Genomic DNA, 20,636 nt, shown 5'->3' on the forward strand with positions numbered 1-20,636 from the left:
AAGAATATCTATAAAATCTTTCTTGACATTTTCAAAATTAAATTTCATGTATTTGAACGAAACATTTTAAATACAGTACAGACTATGCAATAATATTATGTTATAACCTATACACTAAGGATGAAAATTTATATATGAATGATGTGTAACAGTATAAAAAATTGGAAGAAAAATATTGAATTAGTCCGATGGAAAGATTTAGCGGTGATTTAATACTTATGTTGAGAATTGTTACATCTATACATACAAATATAGTTCATGATTAGTTCCCCCTCTCGAGGAGAACCGAGCAAGCGGGTGGGCAGGCGGCAGCCATATTATCAGTGAGGTGTCAGTATTGTCTGAACGTGACGGGATTTTTGGGTGTGGATCATACAATTTCCTGTCGTTTTCTGCCGCGGCCATAGTGCAAGTGCAGGTGCCACTGGCCTACCGTGAATGTGTGGCACATGCGTGTAGAATTCGTATCTTATAAACACAATAATGTAAGTTCAAGTCACTGAAATGTTTAATAATTAAAGACAATCTACAAGTGTTATAATTGTTCCAACAAATTGTTTTTCGTAACCGCTAATCGAAATACTGCTTGTTCCAATATTTCTCGTCTTTTTTTTCGTACGATACGTGTACATTCATTTCCTGCTTTTCATTCGGAAACTAACCTTTTGCTTACTAACCTACATAAAGATTATTTCTTTCAAGTTAGCGAATTATCGTGTTACATGCTTGTCTGATAATTTCATCTTCGTGAAGGTGACATCCTGTATTCGAGTCACTATTTTCTCTATGAGGGAACGAATAGCGGACGCACATCGGATTTTATAAATTTATAGGAATAGTTCATTGTTACGTACACCATAGTATCGAGACGGACTTACATTATTGGGATAATAAACGTGCGTACGCCGCTTTAATTGTAACGTAAAATACTCGGTGTCGATCGTTTAGTAGTTGTCTCGTTCTTTTAAGGTAAAATGAGACAAGACGAGTCGAGAGATAGAACACATGCTTACATTTCTGTTAATCCTACGCATTTCTAGCTAACCTCAGCAGACAGGTACATTGGTGTGCACTTATATTCCGATTATACCTAGTAACAAGCACTTATTTCTCAAATAACAATACTAATTATTTGTTTAATAATCAGTTTGTTAAAACGTGCAATTTAAAATAGTACGTATTTTGAATCAATGAGGAACCTTGAAGAATATTTCAAAACACCAGTCTTTTCGTGGTGACATTCTTCTCGTTCATTCCTTTCCTATGCGTGTAAATCTCACACGTATTTACATTTTTTTAAATTTCTTTCTCTTTCGTAATACAGTTGACCCTTGAACAACGCGGATTTTTTCCAACCAAAAGTTTTGGTCGGAAACTCTTTTGTAATTAGTCCATGTAATATATCGCGACTTTATAACAAACTAAATAATCTACTTAATAAATAAATGTATGTTTAAATAATAATTATTATAATGTATTATAATGTATAACAATATGTATGTGTGAATAATATATGTATATATTGATACATATGCGTGTACGTATTTTCTCTTCCTTATAAGTATCTTAATAACATTTCCTTACCTCTAACTTACAGTAAGAATAAAGTAACACAGATACATAGTATACAAAATGAAACTTCTAGTCAACAATCTACCTAAGTTTTAGAGAGTCAAAAATTACACACAGATTTACATGTGGTGTCTGTGCCTCCCGCGTTATTCGAGGGTCAACTGTATAAACATATTCAAAGTGTTCCATCGTATCAAAGTCGTTCATATCGTGTAAATATGAATTGAAATCGAAGCATTTACTTTACACAGTGATCGAAAGATGCGTTAGACATTCGCGTAAACAGTTGTGACGAGTATTTTGGACTTCGAACGCAGTAGTCGGAAACGGAGACTTTATTAATAGCTGCTTTCCATCTCCATACTTCGTGAAAACTCGGACGGATATGTCGCGCAGAAATTCGCGCTTTTCTTTTTTAAATGCAATTGTCACTGACAGAAGTCAAAAGATACCAACGGTTCAACGGACGCGGTGGTCCTAGATAAAAGGGGAATGCTAGACACACATACTCTGCAGGCACTCCTTACTGCCAGCGGATGTCGGTCACGCGAATTTACATTATAACCTGTCTCTTCTTCCAACATGGATGCAATTCCCAAATGTACGCCGTCTCATTTTTTATCTGCAATTTGTTATGAATTGCAATTCTCAATATTCATTGCAACATATACATAATTATTATAAATAATTTTTTAGTAGGTGGCTACATTCGATTTGTCTATAAATATTTTATTATATAAATAGTAGAATATAATACTGCTGATACTCACAGATTTTAATTACGTGTGTGTCTGTTATTCAACCGGATATTCTACTTTCGAATAGAATTATAAAATTTGTTATATTAACCGAAGTTAGGTTAACAATGGCGCCTGGTTCGATGAGAGAACACTTAGCGTAACTCATAGTATCCATAGCAACCAAGATTATATAATTACTCGTACCTCATTTTTATACATAATTACTTAAATTTATCAACTACGACTAGTATCGTGTATCTCTTATACTTTTGCTGCATTTTGCATCTTATCTAATTACACTTGAGAAACGTTGCAACCTGTTGCTAATCGTTACTTGAAATATGAATCATGCAGTGTATTAGCAGTAGTAGATCCAAGGAGGAGGAACAATTTCCCTTTCCTAAATTAACTTGTGCTGTAAAATAAAATTTTTATTTTATTTTTATTCATAAATTGACTATTTAATAATAACTCTAATTGTATAAATAAACTACAATTAATTGTGATTAATTTTTAATTGCAGATTGATATTTTTCGTTGTTTAACTCGGGAAAACAAAAGCCGCCACAATGCCGAAGACGGTAAGTACTATTTTCTCAATGATAATTCACAATTTGTGTAATTGTAAAGCTGCCCAATGTTCATTGAGAACTGCTTATTATTTTGAAGTAATAAATCGCGTTAAAGTTACCGTGCATTAATTTCTGTAACGGTTGGAAAATTCCCTTGAAAAACCGTCGGTTTCCAACGGAAGTCGCCAGCATTCTACCGTAGATACGGCGATAACGTCGAAAACTGCAATCAGCACTTTTCGAATCCATGAAAGATTTATAAAAGTGAATGCAGTTATTATGTCTCTGAAAAAAGATTACTTCACGTGAATGTTTAAATAATAATTAATGAAAAATTCACTACTTATCTTCGGTTCAATATAAAAGAATTCCTCTTAAGTAACCGGCATGACTCACGGTTTCCGCGAAATTCAAATTTATGTTAGAATACGTGTACGGAATTTGAATGTCATTTATCGTATGGAAAACTGAATTTCCTCCATATCACCAGTCAACGATCGGTTATCATTCAGGACCCAAGAACGTGCAGGGGTGGAGTCTGCACTTGAATTGTAAACGAAAAAAACGATGTCAACACGAGAGAGAGAGACCCTAATAGTCGGTACTCAAATTTGATTGGTCGCTTTCCGCGCATGCTCCGTGCTGCAAATTATGGGCGATTTAAAAACCTCCAATTAATACACATTTCTAAATTAATACCAGTGTTAATAATTTCAAATTTGTATGTTCTATGTAAAATTTAGAAGTTAAATATTTAAATATTTGAAATGTACGGATCTTTGAATTTATGAATTTGAAATTTGTACGGTATACATTAAGGAAGTCACATCGGTACACCCGGTATTTCGACTAAACGCTGATTGGTCATGGCTATACGCACCGGCTTCCTCACGTGACCGTTTCTGTTTCTCTCTCTTGCACTTAGGGACGCTACCTATGCGTTAGAAAGAGAGGGATAACAATGCACTGCTTATAATAGAGAAAAGTGGGGGGAAAGACGCTGCCGGTTGCACTTGCCCCTTAGAACCCATTGTCCGTTCTGAACCGGCAAACGCCAACAGTCGAATGGTTTGAACCTTGTGGTATTCTGTGTCGATTTGTTCTGAAACGGTACATCCACGGTGCATCTGAGATTATTCGTATCTGGACGCGTTATCGTTTATCAGTGTATTTAATTTTAACGGGTCACCGTTCCGTTTGAATTCGTGAGACAAATTCGCGTATCGCTGCAGCCATGGTCGCCGGGGCTAAAATGGTAAGCGTTCTTGCCCTGTAGCATCGTTACTTTTCACTAAATTCCTAAAAGACAATTATGCGTAACGTTCTCTCATCGGATTGCATCTATTCTGCCTCATAGTTTCTGATCTTTTGTTTTTTCTTTTTGTGTATGAAGATGAACGTCAGGGTAACGACAATGGACGCCGAGTTGGAGTTTGCGATTCAGCAGACGACCACCGGGAAGCAATTATTTGATCAAGTTGTAAAGACGATCGGACTACGTGAGGTGTGGTTTTTCGGACTTCAGTACACGGACAATAAAGGCGACTTGACGTGGATTAAACTTTATAAGAAGGTAAGATGATTTGTTATTTATTGCTTTATTGTTCCTCTGAATCGCTCATGATGGCCCTTTTTTGTGCGTTGGAAATTGGGCCGGAATATCTTAAGCTGCAATAGTCGCTTCAATGCAAACTCTGCTGTCTATTCACTCGCTAATGGTATTATATGGCAGAATTTCGCTATATGGCTCTGGATAGGATTTTAGAAGCGGGAAAATGATAGAAAGAGGTCATATAGTCGAAATATTTAAATCTCTCTGATGTGGTAATGGGGGGAGGACACTGCTAGTATGCATGACCGGCCGAACGGGGTCCCCCACATTTATCAATATAAATGAAAGCCAAATAGCGAGATTACACTGTAATTTGAATTTGAAAAAGTAATTGCTTCCACGATATAACTATTCATAAGACGTGAGGCAAAATAATTTACAATGTAATGTAAGATTCATATATAGTTATTAAAATGTTTTTGTACGTAGATGTTATAGGTTAAAAAATTTCTAGTACATACAAGTGTTCTTTAACTACACGTGTGTATATATTATTCGTTGAAACGAATACACTGAATTTAGACGTTTGCTGTGTCAATTGGATAAAAAATGACCTAGGGAGAGATCTTAACGGATGCTGATGTCATCGACTTTCGTGGGTTCGCATGTTGGGTTACGCGTTCAATTTTGCGCTCGATTATTTCACTGTTCAAATTTTTACATTCGATGCATAATTTTTTATAAATTTTTTCGTGAACATATTTTTTTTCAAGTGTAATAATTTTTGGAACTCGTAACTTAAAAGTTTTTAAGGTTAGGAATTTTTTGAAGATTGAAATGATTAATGTAAAAAAGTAATTTTAATTGGAAGTTTTTTTAAATTGTGTCCTTCAGTTTTCGATACGTGATTCAAGGTACAGTTGCGAGTTGATGTTCCATTTGCTTTCACCAAGCGGTTGATGACGCGCCTTCACCTTGACACAGTCGCGTTTGTATTTTTATTGTCTCCTTTCTGCCCCTCTTTCAACAGTTTCACGAATTGATTAAAAACGTGACCATCTATAGCATACATTGCAAGCACTCGTATTTTCCTCTTTTTCTCCTTTGTTTCCTGTCCTTATAGGGAAGTAGATGTGCCGCTATCGATAGTATCGAAATGTTATCGATAATTCGATATATCGCTAATATCAAATATGGAGGAAGCGAAACTGTCTTATCGATATTTATATCCAAATTATCGACAACTTAGTTTGAGAATAAGTAGATTAAATGATTTTCTACGAGGTTAGGTTAGGTTTTTTCGTTCAAATCTTAGGTTGGAATTCGATAGCCGCACATGTAACGTAAGTAAAGAGATAATCTTTGGAATAACCGTTTAAAGGAAATGAGGAATCGCATTTATAAATAGAATTTTTTTGCGTGCTTTTTCTTACATTCGATCGTATGACTGCGTGTTTCTTTTTTATTACCCATTCTTTCGAAGATGTTTTTATTTTTTCGTTATACAATTACACGAAGATAAGATGAATCTTAAAAATATTTACGAACAATTTTTGTCAGTTTTTTAATAACAAGTTGCAGTACCAACTTTTGTTACTTTAACAAGTTTGAAAATGAAGCTAGATTAGATAACGTAACTGCATTATTGGCAAGCGCAGATATCGCGTATTCGTAGTGTATTAACATAAAAAATAAATAGAATCACAGTAAAACTATATCGGCTTTCTAAGCGGTATTTGTAGTGAAACTTATCTAGTTAATGCTGCGTGTCATCTTATCGTAATCGTGTCGGAAAAAAAGAAAGAAGCGATACATTTATTTTTTTTTAGTGGCTGCTTAAAAACTCTTAAAAATATTATCACAATATTGCAAATAATTTGACGCTGATATTCAATCTTTTCTTTTAATTTAAAAAATTATTTTTATTAAAATAGATAAGGTGTTCTTTTAGTGTTCAAAGATGGCGGCAAATGCAGCATCACGTGTTGCACAGATTCAAGGTCACTTTTCGCGCGTAACATTTTTGATTGTTATAAAAAGCAGCGTTACCTAAAATCTCAACAATCTAAGATCTTTTCTTGCAATTAAAGTTGCATCTTTTTGTTACGTGTACGTTATGCGTTACGAAACATAGTAAGAAAATTAAGTGATACAGCATTTTCGACCACCTAGTTATGATGCATTATGATATGACAAAAAGTTGTATTTTAAATAAAAACATTCTTTAAGTGAATTATTGCAATTGTCATAAAATGAACAGTGGTCGAATCTAATACTAAAAATATTTCATTGGCAGTAAAGTTAATGCATAATGTATCTAAACTAAAACTGGGACAAATAGTTGTCTACCCGGTTAACAAATTAAAAACGAATGTGTCGCTGATTTCTTGAACCGCTAGATCCTAGTAGCAAGCTAGTGTCCGGTTGGGTCCAGGTCGTTAGCGTTTCACGGCGACTTTTTCTTTAATCATGAAACGATTGCACGCAGCCGGAAAACGCGATAACGAGGGTGGTGAAGAAAGAGGTGAAAAAGAAAGTTCGAAAGCTGAGAGGTTGCTCGGACTCGGACACGGATGACGACGAGTTTGAGGATGACCTGGTAAGCGGCGATCAGAAGAACGAGGAACTCGATTTTCTCGCGTGAGAATCGATACTCTCACAGTTCCCTGTCACTTACTCAACTCCCTAGATTCACTAGGTTATTTCCTCAAGCTTTTCCAAGAACCATAACTTTTCCTTAAACATTTCCTGAAGTTTGTTTCCTCCTTTTCTGAAAATTTTTCTAATCTTCTCTTGGAATTTTTCAAATCTCCCTAGGATAATCTTAGGTTTTTCCAGAATAACTCTAGGACTTCATTGATTCCTTAGTTGACTTCAGTGATTACCTGGGACCTTAGGTTTCTAGATTCTGATTTTTTAATAATCTCCCTAGAGCTCATCTGTGCGTCCAGTAAGTTTCTCTACTACTAAAACGAGAGCTCTCAATCGACTTGCGTTCTTACTGCTTCGTTGTTATCCCTCTCGGCTATGAATAGTCTCCGTAGTAATCACTCGTTGAACTAAATACTTTTTCGCGTCCGATACGTTTATCGATCCCATGACAAATCGTTTCAATGTTCTATCTGAGGCTAACGTTCTCCGACGTAATAGACTACTTTGCTGAATAGTGTGGGGAAATTTCTGCTTCCAAGACGCGTTAAGTGAAACTTGGAGACGTTTTCTCGACGCTGATTAACCTTTGGAGAGAGGTCGGAAGGCAGCATGATTCATAAGGCTCTTGTCACGCGCACTGTACTTGCCTCGATTGCTATGCACGCATTCGGTGCAGTGAACAATTATATTAACCCTTTAGCTTCCGACGCTTTCATGGCTTCCTGCCCGATTTTCCTGCGTCACCATTCAAACCACTAAAATATTAATTCTCAAAATATTATATAGTCTATAGCTTCAATATTCAATGATCATTTTTACAGAACGAACTTTCTACTTCACGATTAACTTAATCGCTCTAAGCCCATCTCAGTCTCGTAAATACAAATTCTGGTCACAGCTATAACGTGGCGTAACTTCTTTTTGATATCCAAGATAACTTATCTGGTCAACTGATTGATCCCTGAAATAAATTCGGAGCAGTGTAAAGTAAATTGTAGATTTGGGAGATGGATAATAACTTTTTTCTTTGAAGCGCTCAAGAATATTGCTATTACGTGTTAACGATTGTAGGATTAAATCAGTAACGTCATACCAAAACTGAGTCATTTTATATGTTCTTTATTTGACGAATTTTTTACTTGATTTATATCTTTTGTTTATTGTCTAAATTGTTTAAAAATATACTTGTTAAAAATGATCAAGATCATTTTGATTGACTCACTGACTTAATTAGTGCAATGACTTACCATGATTTAATTACTAGAAGTAAACTACTTTCCATGTCGCTGTCTAATAAGTTATCTAAAATTGACAGCATTTCAGTACGCGTCACTATCCATCAAATCTACGCACAGCGTGTCAAGAGACGCTGTGAGAAACGTTAAGCAACGATCGAGTATTTATCTAAAATTTATGATACGTATGGGTCTCGTTTGTAAACAGACGTTTTCTGGGTCATAACTCAACAACCTATTCTTTTGATAAATACAGCATGTTCTCCTACACACGTCAATTTATGCAAACAAATCGCATAATTTCGTTAAATAAATAATTCTCGTTCGTCTGGAATTTTTTAAGAAAATTAGATAAATACGACATTGCAATTTTATTAAATATTTTTTACAAAATATCATAAAAGATTTTACCTGTCTATTGTAAAATATTCATCCTTGTGAACCTGGCAGAATCTATCTCGTACACTCGTGTCCGCCATTTTTGCCTAAAAAGTTGAACACCATGAGAAAAAAAAATGGCGGCGCGCATGGAAAAATTCGAGCAAAAACAAAGATGTACCTGGGCCATGTTAGGAAGTGGGAATGGAGAAACGTAAATGTCCGTTAAACGTTAAAGATTTCTAGAAAATTGACCTCGTCGGAGAATAATGGCTCTTTGCAGAAGCATGTGAATCGAACACAGGCTGCACAGGTGCGTTCCTTTACCCGTGGATCGTGGCTGATTACGTAACACATTGCAGCCATCGGTAATTGGTACACGTTATTCCATGTACGATTCTGTAGCCTGTTTTTCGACGTCCGTGTGACGTTTTTTTTATTTCTACTTCTCTCTCTTTTTTTCCGCTCATTCTCGTCAGCAGAGACGAAGCTATTTATACTATCGGCACGATATTGCAAGGACGTTTCAGCGCCATACAGTTTTCACGGTATTCCTTCGAGATGCGCACGCAACGTGCGCGCATCTGCGGTTTAATTGTTATGCGTTGAGGAAAACATACCCTATTCTTCCCTATCTGAATTTTAAATCTTCCATGAATACGGTATTTTTTAATTCTAATATTCTTTCGGAAATTCAGTTTGTACGATCAATTTTCAAGACGTAAGATCATGTGACAGTTTATCGAATGATCTTTTATGCAAAACTTGCATATATTTTTTGCCATTTGTACAGACTGTAAAAAAGTTTGCATTTCCATAATCTGCTAAGTTAGACAAATTTCAGAAACTGATTAAGAATTAATGGTAATGAATTAAGTGCTTATAACGAATACGGGACGAATGATAATTCACTAGTAATTAATGTTATCATGTTATCAGTTATTGACAGTAATTGAAAACGGATTAGCAGTTTGTTTACAGTAATTCACTAATTAGTGTCACTAGTCATTAATGGTACTAGCAGTAACAATATTAGCAATAATACTAATTAGAAAATTATTGTTAATTACTAATTTATTGGTACAAACTTTTTGTTTCTAATTTTATCATTGTTACTTACTCATCAGTAATTAATGATAAGTAGTAACAGCAACACTAATTAGTTGTAAACTAACAATTTAGTTTTTGTTAAACTAAATTGTTTATAATTTACAATATTGAAACACTGCGCCCAAATATAATTATAAATTGCAATTAAATGTATTCACAGTTAATTAGTCAGTTTTTTGGAACAGGTTTACACAAATGTAAGAATAGCCACAATGTACTCTCTTATCTCTAACGAAACGTTTACAAGTCATAAATTACAATTCTTAAAGGTTATAGCTGATAATTCCAACCAAGTGGCTGAACGTTTTGTGTCGAAAATTGCTTTTCGTTTAACAAGCAGAATAACAATAATTAATTATTCCTGTTTGCATTATTACCTGTTTCTTAGTAGAGGTTAATTAAAAATGATAATTGAACAAGTAAATAATTATTTGAGGAGCTCATCAATATTGTCCACTTCCTATCACAATTCCGTTCTTGCCTAAGTATGTAATTAACTTCTAATGGCAAGGTTAACTTAATTAGTTTTTAATGTCCATATTAGGGAAATGGAAATTTTTGTGACTTTCTTACTGCATCTCCGTACTTCATTTCGAATATTAACCTAAACAAAAAAGAGATACAAATTTTTATTAAAAAATCATTACATTTTTACCTAATATTTGCTAAAACATAAAATGTGTCCTGAAAGATATACAATTACATGACATTCGAAAATCGTGAATTCAAAGTCGACAAATTTTTGATACTGTCATTTCGGTCGGCCATCTTGCGCACATTCCCGCGCTAACGCGAAATCTCTTCAGAACATCTATGAATAGACTTACCGGCAAGTTTTGCGTCAGAACGGATTTATTTGTCGGTGATCAGATCAAAGCGAAAAAATTTCAACCGCTATTTATACCAGCCGGTATATTTAACAATTTCCGATGAATTTTCGCGCGACATCTTCGCGTTTACGTTTCTGTTGACATTTTGCATTTCTCGTTTCGTGTGTTCAAGTGGCTGATTCACGGAGAAAGCGTGATCACGCATTCCGTGTTGTGCACGCGTTATCTGTAACGTGAGATTACTGTCTTTCGTTAAAATTCATTTCTCGAGGTATCTTACACAGATGTCCTTGGATAGCATAACTCATGACCGAACACGAACTTTCAGCGATGCAATTTTCTTCTTTGTTTATTAAATATCTTCCTCGAAAAACTTTTTCAGAAAAGACGTTTCATCAAAATCTTATGTTGCTTTTTCTATATGTACTATTTTTATATTATTAGGATATTAAACATACACTTAATGTTTGAAATTATAAGATAAAATCATATATTGAGAAAAACGTGGTCGAGTGTCGCCTCTACAATAGCATGGAACACGAACATTGTAGAGATGGCGCTCTGTTTAAAAAAGCAGAAAGCAAACATTCCTAAGGGCACGTTTACAAATGAAGGATTCAGTCATTGTCAATTATTAAATAGTAAATGTATAATCATCGAATTAAGTATTTAAGGGTTATTTTTGTTTACACCACTCAGTAAATGTATAAATATATTTAGTTTAATAAAAGATGTGAACATAAATATTAGAGGGGTTCGCTGCGTCAAGTGTCAAGCAGTGACAGTCCGCGTAATGGCGGGAAAAGTTTCTCCATGAACCGTACACGCAATAACGCGTGAGTGTATATTTGTCCTATTACAAATTCAAATATAATCTTTTTGTAATTTTAATACGACTGTCAAGTACGTTGAAGTAAATGTGTGTGGTCCAAAGTAGTACTTTGTAAATTCATGAAGTGAACGGACTTTGGTGTGCCATAGTCTTTGAAATTGATGGGTACCTCCGCATGCTGTCAAAGTAAACCGAATAATTTCAAACACCACGGCTTTGCCAAAACACTATATACAGCTTATTTGCATACTTTAACTTTATCGTATTTTCATTCTTTGAACGCATGCCAACCGCAATACTAACAATTGGAAGAGTGGACTTTCATTCTTGTCTAGGGTAAGTTATCGTCGATCATTATACTTGCCACGATACTGTGTTACATGTTGCGTTGTATCTGTAGTTACACCATTCACATGTTGTGTATTACAGTAAGTCGCACAATATACTTATAATTATACGTAACTGTCACACCGTTTAAATACGAGACACCGTATGTAAATGTTATTAAAGTAAATGAGTGTTATGAAAATAAACATTATTAAAATAAATAAGCGTTATTAAAATAAGGGTTAGGTTAACCCTTCTGAGTCAGGTTATGTCAAATTTGTTTTGACCGATCAGAGGAGTTATGTTAAGGTTAGGTTCTATTCAGAAGGTTCGATTATTTCTTAGATCGAACCTTCGTCGATATCGATTGTGTACATTCGTTATAATTTCACGGCATTTTCAAATCGTGACTAGCGCGATTTATCGACGTCCTTGGGGCACGCTTCTCTAATAACCGTGCAAAATGGCTCTCCCGTTCCGAGTGAAACGAAAATGTAAAACAAATGCTTAAACGTTGCACGCTAATTTTCGTGCAATATGATATCGCGAATTAGACGAAAATAATTGATAAATAAAATTGAACGGACAATTGATTAGCAAATAATTGCAGGTGGTTCCGTGTGGTCTTCGAAAATTCTGGCACGTAAGACTGTAATTAAACATTTTCTATCCCGTAGTCGTGAATTGAGAAATAGTTGACCCCCTCAGCGTCTGGATTTGAATCCTCGAACTAAACCGTGTAACCCCGAGTTTTCTGTTGTTTTAAATGTGTTGTTTGGAAGAAACCCGTAACTGAAGCATTTTTTTACTTGAGTGTATTATAAACGTATCATCTATCTTCATATTCTTTTAACATTCAAGGTACTAATTATTCTTCGAGGATCGATATCTCGGCGCTTGAAAAAATTATTTTTCTTTTTCCGGTTCAGACATTGCAATCACTGCTTGTTTTATCACTCACTTGCTTTAACACGTTCGAGCCAGGGATTCTTTGATATGTGTAAATTTACTCAAGTGAGCGCGAACGTGTTAAGTGGATCGGACAATTTGATAGAGACAGCGAATTTCTTTCGAGTTAATTCGATGAAATATGGCGGACATATTTTTGCTGTAGGGGAGATGTGTTACAGGGTGTTCCAGAACATGAACGATAATGATTTCGAATTAATATTACGTGGTAAACTAGAAAATTAATTTAATAGTCCTAATATAATAATTTTAAATTACATTTCGAAAGAAATTAATCAAGTATAAATAAAATAGAATCATCTCTATGTCCGAATGTTTTGGACCTCCCTGCACGAAGCAAAGCGCGCGAAATTCGAACGGTGCCAGAGACAAACATTAATTTTCCGAAGTATTTTCGCGTACAACCGTCCGATTTGAATAGTCACTTACTATTATTAGCCGGACACGTGTCAGTTTGGTCTTGACGAGTTAAAATAGTATGCTGTCCATCAATGTTACCCGTAAAAGTTTGTGCACTTGTCGCACCTTCAGCATTCTCACGCCACGCCTCCCATCCTCCTCTTTTTTTTTTTAGTCGCCCTTTTCTTGTTTATGTTTGTGAAATTACGTAATCGCGTACAGGTATAAAACGATCATGAAAAGTCGTAACGCTGGCATTGAACCGAGATGTCAACAGCGGTCAAGGCGATCGTGTACTAAGATCCGATTGACACTTCCGCGAGCAGTTGCGGATGCACTTCCGCTTTTGAACACGAATTCTTACTGGAAAAGATTCCCTTCATAATTCAAATCAGTTTTATTTATTAATACATTTCGATTTTGGCACGGTTACAATTTTAACTTATCCTCTCGTTATATTGCCGTTTTTGTATGGACTCTCACACTGATAATATTTGTTATAGACGGTCTCTGGGGAATTTTTTTGTCACTTTTATAACGATTTTGGCACGGTTACAATTTTAACTTACACTCTCGTTATATTGCCGTTTTTGTATGAAGTCTTAGATCGATAGTATTTGTTATAGAGAGTCTCTGGGGAATTTTTTTATCACTTTTATAACGATTTTGGCACGGGTACAATTTTAACTTACACTCTCGTTATATTGCCGTTTTTGTATGAACTCTTAGATTGATAGTATTTGTTATAGAGAGTCTCTGGGGAATTTTGTTGTCACTTTTATAACGATTTTCGTTGAGGAGAATTTATGGAGACCTCTGTTATATTGCCTCGCTCTATATTGCCATATTTTATAGACACTGTAGAGTAATATGAGTCGTTAAAATGTGAGGCTATATAACTTTTACATCGACTTCCATCGTAGAGGATTTATGGAGACCCCTGTCATATTGCCTCGCTCTATATTGCCATATTATGATAGATAATATAAAACGATCATGTGAGTCATTAAAATGTAATGCAATATAACGAGAATCACTTTTAATATTACCTTAATATTATCACTCAAATTTTAATAAACAAATAAAAAAATTTAACTTTTATTCCCTTCTCATATTTCTTGTTAATCAAATTGGACGTGACGTCACTTTACAATCACTTATCTAATCCCATAATCACTTATTAAATTTTATAAAATATATCACATAATTTAATTAAAATAAGTAAAAAGTTTAGATTCGAACGACGTTCAGTTTAAGAAAAAAAGATCGTACAAGAAAGTGCGAATCTTGCGGTACACTTTGCTGTACAAGTTACATTTTGTCTCGGAGATAAGATATTCCACGTATCGATGCGATTCAAACAATTGCGTCATTCGATTAAAAACGTCACTGTGCGGTCATTTTCCAATAATAAAGCATCCATAATGTTCGCATCTTAACAGAGCGAGACTTAACACGAAGGTTTTAGGCCCACCATTTATCGACCTGAGATAAGTCTCGGGCTATCATAACAAGCAAGATTGTTTTCGTTTAAATTGTGTCCATTTAGCCAGATTAGAGATGGTAATCGATGATTAATCGGAACGTCAATCATCAGATTACATCATAAGAATTTTTTGTCCCGTTATTTTGCATGCAATTTGAGTCATTCCAGTACACTACTAAAAATATGGGGTCACCTATTAATTTTTGATATCTTAACATTTTAAGTACGGAAGGAACAATGTTTAACATTTATTAAATTTCATTTAGAATTTTTTTAATTTCGAAATCTTTCATATGCTAATTATTTATACTTGGTTTAAATATAAATTTAAATTATGAATCAGGTGGCCCCATAATTTTTGCATTTTGCACGTTTTAAAACGATGGGTTTGTCAAACTTTTATTTCAGCCTGTCACTTATGTTTTTTGAAGTTTTCCGTGCCAGACCGTGGACTCTATAATAATTTTACATGAATTGTTTAGGTGATGAACCAAGAAGTCAAGAAGGAGACTCCTTTGCAATTCAAATTCCGCGCCAAATTCTACCCGGAAGATGTTGCGGAGGAACTCATCCAAGATATCACGCTGCGTCTTTTTTATCTTCAGGTACAGACGGCTAGATATAGAATTGTCACAAGAAAACAAGGTTAAATACGTAACTGCATATTATTATTCAATTCATCTGTTACATGGATGCGTGATATGCTAGAAACGTAATCACTTATTAAATCATATATTCAAAACGACTGGTTAATAATGATTTGTCAAGGTATTAAATCCACAACTTTTCAAGTCTTCATTTACTGGAAAAAATTATATCTACATCCATCCATTCCTAGATTCTTAAATCTCTTATTTAGTATTAGTACTTCTACTGAAATTTTGAACCCAAAGCTAATCATATCTTGCATTTACATTTAGGTAAAAAATGCCATTCTTACGGATGAAATCTACTGTCCTCCGGAAACGTCTGTACTGTTAGCTTCCTACGCGGTCCAAGCGAGGCATGGCGATTATCAAAAAGGTACTCACACTGCTGGTTTCTTGATGAACGACCGTTTAGTGCCACAACGTGTCGTGGACCAACACAAGATGAGCAAAGAAGAATGGGAAAGTTCCATCACCAATTGGTGGCAGGAACATCGTGGAATGTTGCGTGAGGACGCAATGATGGAATATTTGAAAATCGCTCAGGTAATAATTTACTAATTTTAACTTATCGATTAATCGCTGATTTGTTTCTTCTTCTTCTCCGTAGGATCTGGAAATGTATGGTGTGAACTATTTCGAGATAAGGAATAAGAAAGGTACAGATCTCTGGTTAGGTGTCGACGCTTTGGGACTGAACATATACGAGAAAGATAACAAATTGACGCCAAAAATTGGTTTCCCCTGGTCCGAGATCAGAAATATTTCGTTCAATGATAAGAAGTTTATTATTAAACCGATCGACAAAAAGGCACCGGACTTTGTCTTCTTTGCGACTAGAGTTAAAATCAATAAACGAATTCTGGCGCTGTGCATGGGAAACCATGAACTGTATATGCGTAGACGCAAACCGGATACAATTGATGTGCAACAGATGAAGGTATCTTTAATTGATATTGTGACTAACAGGCGGGTACTAACGCGGTTATAATTTAAAGGCTCAAGCAAGAGAAGAAAAGATTGCCAAGCAGCAGCAGAGAGAAAAGTTGCAACTGGAGATTGCCGCGAGAGAACGTGCCGAAAAAAAGCAACAGGAATACGAGGAGAGACTTAGGAATATGGCTGAAGAGATGGACAGGCGGCAAGCTGAATTGAACGAAGCTCAAGAGATGATCCGACGTTTGGAAGAACAACTGAAACAGTTACAAGCTGCGAAGGAAGAGTTGGAGGATCGCCAGAAGGTATGCACATTTAAGATACAATCTAATGTTGTTTTTATGAACTACCTTCTTATATGTATTTTACTCTTCAAAGGAACTCACAGCCATGATGGAAAAACTGGAACTTTCGCACGAGATGGAAGCAGCAGAGCGTGCTAAACTTGAACAAGAAATAAGAGCCAAGCAAGAGGAGGTGCAACGTATACAATCAGAAGTGGAAGCAAAGGATGCAGAAGCAAGGAGACTGCAGGAAGAATTCGAGGCTGCCAAGTATAAAACATATCTCTGCTTGAATTCATTTATAATGCATAGGATTCGCTGCTATATTTCAATTTGCATAATTTTGAATAAGTAGATTGAGGCAAGAGGAGGCTGATCGAGCATATCAAACTAATACAACGCCACACCATCACCACGTCGAAGAAAACGACGAAGGTGAAGAAGAAGGTGAAGACGAGGTTCCTCACGGTGACGTTACTAAGGATCTTGCAACTGATGAGTCGATAATTGACCCAGTTGAAGAACGGCGCACTCTAGCAGAAAGAAACGAACGTCTTCATGACCAGCTGAAGGTACTTAATTTATTTGTTGTTGTAATCTGTTATTTCTGGAACAAACACGTTAAAGCAAAAATGATATGTTGCAGGCATTGAAACAAGATCTTGCACAGTCACGCGATGAATCGAAGGAAACTGTTATGGATAAAATTCATAGGGAAAACGTTCGTCAGGGTCGTGACAAGTACAAGACGCTCCGTGAGATTCGCAAAGGCAATACCAAGCGTCGTGTCGATCAATTCGAAAACATGTAAATTATGTATCCATTTGCCTCCTATTTGCCTGCCTATTTCGTCCCACTTTGAATTCTCTTCCAATTTCGTGAATACATACATGGAACTCGGTAATCGCTTACTATTTATGAAAAGACATACCAGATTCTCTGATTGATCTATACAAAGACAATTTGTGAAAAGCAAAATGTATTGTTTTATAATATTTTCTTTTTTGAGATGTTTTGTGGTATAAGTCGCTTCCAGTTTACGAGTTACGTAGTTTGTACGTGTATCACTATTTTTCGACGTCGATTCTATACTCTGAAGTACAGTTAAGCATAAAGCTCTCATGATTGGCAAGGAACGCGACGAGCGACCAACTTGCGCCGTCTTCCACAATTTGCTTCCGTTACTGAAAAAAGAAAAGAACAAAAAGAATGTTTATATATTTTTTCACAACAAGTAAATTTTCTTGCTGTTTTAGTTGCCAATTATTTAACGTTGATTACTAATAATAACTTCGTTACTTTTAGCTATGTTGCTAGCTAATGTTGTTTCTTTTCCTTTTCTCTTTTTTTTTCTAACGATAGCCCTTTTGCTAAAATAACAAGAAAATGCGTTACATTATTTGTGAATATTAATTTTATTTTTATCTAACCAGTATATACTGTTTCTAAGCACCGGCGCGCCAGTATTTTCTTTGTCAAAGTATTACTGTTGGTCACCGAGCGTAACGCCACATGTTGACTCTTTCCGCTGGTTACCTATTCGTCGCGGTCCTTATCACGTCACGTAATGTCCGTCCTTGATAAGGATTTGCCCGACTAAAATATTTTATATTGTTATTCGTGTCATCGCTTGCTTTCGTTAATGAATTAATATTATTTTTTTTTTGTCGATAGCGGTCGCTATACATCCACAGCATGTTTATGTACACTTTTCAATTTTATTCTCACTCGTCATTTTATACCAGGCATGATCAAGTGGGTGCTCGCGGGCTGTATTAAGTTACGTCTTTACTTTCTCATACCACCGAGCTGTAGGGAAACCTATGCCATACTGGCTTTTTAAATTTCTAAATTTCCAATTCTTCTACTTCTCAGTTTTTGAATATCCAAATTTCTGAATTTGAAAATGGGATTTGCTGGCAATGTAAATGGTGGCAATATAACAAGAAATGCACTTGGTCATACTTGATTTACAGTTTCGGAGATGAACCGAAGATGAGCAATAGATGAGTTAATATTTTAAAGCAGCACGAATCAGTCACCATTATTATTTAGTGATTTATAAATAATCCCCAAATATTAGTCTAAAATAGGTTCATAATGTACACGCGACCGCTTAGTTTATGAAACCCGAATGATATCCGTCTTTACAGTAATATAGAGAAGTTAAGCACGATGTATGAACTGTTAAAAAAGATATATATATATATACATATTATATACTTTAGTACGAACGAATTTCAACTACTGATTAGTAATTTTATATCGAACACACTTGTGGCCTTTATTGATATACATATATTAAAGTACTAATAATCAGTAATATAATATAGAAAAACGTAGGAGTATTGCGCGACTCTTTGTATTGCATACCTTCAACATAAGGTAACTGCGCGGTTCCTATGCAAAGGATAGGTATCAAGAATTTTGAAAGTATGAGAGGGTGAATGTGAGAGAGAATGCGACAATAAAGAATAACGGTACGAACGGTCAAATATTAGAAGAACATATATTATAAGATATGGCTGTCTGGTACGCCATAGAGATTCTAAAACAGCTTCTCTTTTTTGAAGAAATCTGTATGGTACGATAACGAAATCGATTGATACCCAAGCAAAACGAAAAGTGTAAAAAGCCTCTAAATGCTGCCAATTTTTTGACGGAATGCAAACAAAGAGCGTTATTGTAAAGCAAAACAATCTTTGCATTGATTCGATAGGAAAAATGAAGGAATGTTAAAAAAGCCGACCTTTATATTGGAATTTATACTTCATCACATTATCATCATCATATATTACGGTTAATATGAAGGGAAAGTACAGGAAAAATAATGATAAATATTTTTTGATTATATTTAATAATTACAATTTACAAATTAGTAGTGTTATTATTATTATTATTATATTATTTTATTATTATTATTATTATTATTATTAATATTATTAATATTAATATTTACAATCTAGTAGTGTTATTATTGAGATAATATTAAATGAAAGTCGAAGCAAAACATTTTATAATCGTGTCTATTTGTATTCTTAAAACAAGGTGTCGAATGTGCATAGCAATAACTAAATATTTAGTACGATACAACGTCATGCTCTAACATTCAAAAACATAGACAAATAATATTTTTAAAGTAAGAAAAAACTTGTCTGGATATTCTTAACCATTAAACGCTTGGCAACGGAAGCTTTTTTAATACATTCCAAACAAATTTTTGTAAAATGTTGAATCTACGTTGGAAAGATTTTCACCTGTTTATAAAATTTGTAAGAAACTTCAATTGTAATGGAAGCCACTTTTCTATACACGTTTGAAATGTACTTAAATAGGCCTACATATATTCCTAATAATGTTATCAATACGTGTCGTATTTATTCATATTCAAGAAAATTGATGAACAGCCCTAACGTGGATTTATAAATACCTTATAAATGATTTCCTTGTGAAGGTAATTAATATAATGTAAATTACCTAGCTAAATTCTTAGCTTGAAATATGATGTATGTAAATTGGTATTGTACACCTTCATAGGGTTATTATCAAGGATTAATTTACAGCGGAGTCTCACTATATGGCACTATAAGTTTCTCAATTTCTAAATTAGAATTTGAAATTTTATATAGAAGAGTGCCATATAGTGAGACTGTACTGTATATATGTATCTAAGGTGCGCATCGCGTTCAACGTTACACGGTGCTATAATTTCTTTTCTTTACGACATATCCAAGCGTATAAAACTATGGTAGGAGAAAAAAGTGCATTTCTGTTTCTTAAAATGAATGTTTATAACCTTTGATACTTGACGATATTTCCCGACGAAACAATCAAATTCAATCAAAATACTTTTGAATGTTCCATTTTTATACCGAAAGAATGATCTTTGTAGCAGTATTATCGATTAATTAAAAACAACGCATACAAAATACAACACAAGATACGACTACAAAGACGCATAGACATTGTATTTTATCGAAAGCATTATTTGTTGGTGCGCGGATATATGAAAATCACTTGTATTTTGCTGAAAAAGTTAGACATTGTTTAAATAAAAAAAATCATATCACACCTGTTGAATATACGATTATTATACCCTGTGTACAATCTCTTTT

The 20,636-nt window shown here is 34.7% G+C and overlaps 1 protein-coding gene and 2 long non-coding RNA genes across 10 annotated transcripts; 1 reads left to right on the forward strand and 2 right to left on the reverse strand.

The window, feature by feature from the left end:
- Positions 1-345: 345 nt before the first annotated feature.
- On the forward strand, positions 346-20,592 carry Moe (moesin). 3 transcript variants are annotated; one of them, XM_003701743.3, is made up of 10 exons: positions 346-485; positions 2,836-2,893; positions 4,278-4,457; positions 15,137-15,259; positions 15,575-15,847; positions 15,912-16,241; positions 16,300-16,542; positions 16,616-16,791; positions 16,877-17,093; positions 17,168-20,592. In XM_003701743.3, exons 2-10 carry the CDS (start codon positions 2,882-2,884, stop codon positions 17,330-17,332), a joined length of 1,719 nt encoding a protein of 572 aa, XP_003701791.1. In that variant the 5' UTR covers positions 346-485; positions 2,836-2,881; the 3' UTR covers positions 17,333-20,592. The 3 variants fall into 3 exon arrangements, with proteins under 3 accessions (XP_003701791.1, XP_076397342.1, XP_012137170.1); XM_076541227.1 differs by lacking the exons at positions 346-485; positions 2,836-2,893 and adding an exon at positions 3,930-4,139 and having other exon boundaries at positions 16,874-17,093; XM_012281780.2 differs by lacking the exons at positions 346-485; positions 2,836-2,893 and adding an exon at positions 3,931-4,139.
- On the reverse strand, positions 491-3,902 carry LOC105662042 (uncharacterized). Its single transcript, XR_001095403.2, has 4 exons — positions 3,765-3,902; positions 3,004-3,526; positions 2,343-2,727; positions 491-2,194 (listed from the first exon to the last, which is right to left on the reverse strand). It is a non-coding gene; the product is annotated as an uncharacterized LOC105662042 (long non-coding RNA).
- On the reverse strand, positions 4,961-12,416 carry LOC105662043 (uncharacterized). 6 transcript variants are annotated; one of them, XR_013040942.1, is made up of 7 exons: positions 10,922-12,414; positions 10,639-10,867; positions 8,883-10,415; positions 8,735-8,808; positions 8,336-8,651; positions 7,917-8,049; positions 4,961-7,843 (listed from the first exon to the last, which is right to left on the reverse strand). It is a non-coding gene; the product is annotated as an uncharacterized LOC105662043 (long non-coding RNA). The 6 variants fall into 6 exon arrangements; XR_013040940.1 differs by having other exon boundaries at positions 8,883-9,525; positions 10,189-10,415; positions 10,639-12,409; XR_013040939.1 differs by having other exon boundaries at positions 8,883-9,495; positions 10,189-10,415; positions 10,639-12,408.
- Positions 20,593-20,636: the final 44 nt, after the last annotated feature.

The sequence above is a fragment of the Megachile rotundata genome, chromosome 16, assembly GCF_050947335.1.
Source record: "Megachile rotundata isolate GNS110a chromosome 16, iyMegRotu1, whole genome shotgun sequence".
Lineage (NCBI taxonomy): Eukaryota > Metazoa > Arthropoda > Insecta > Hymenoptera > Megachilidae > Megachile > Megachile rotundata.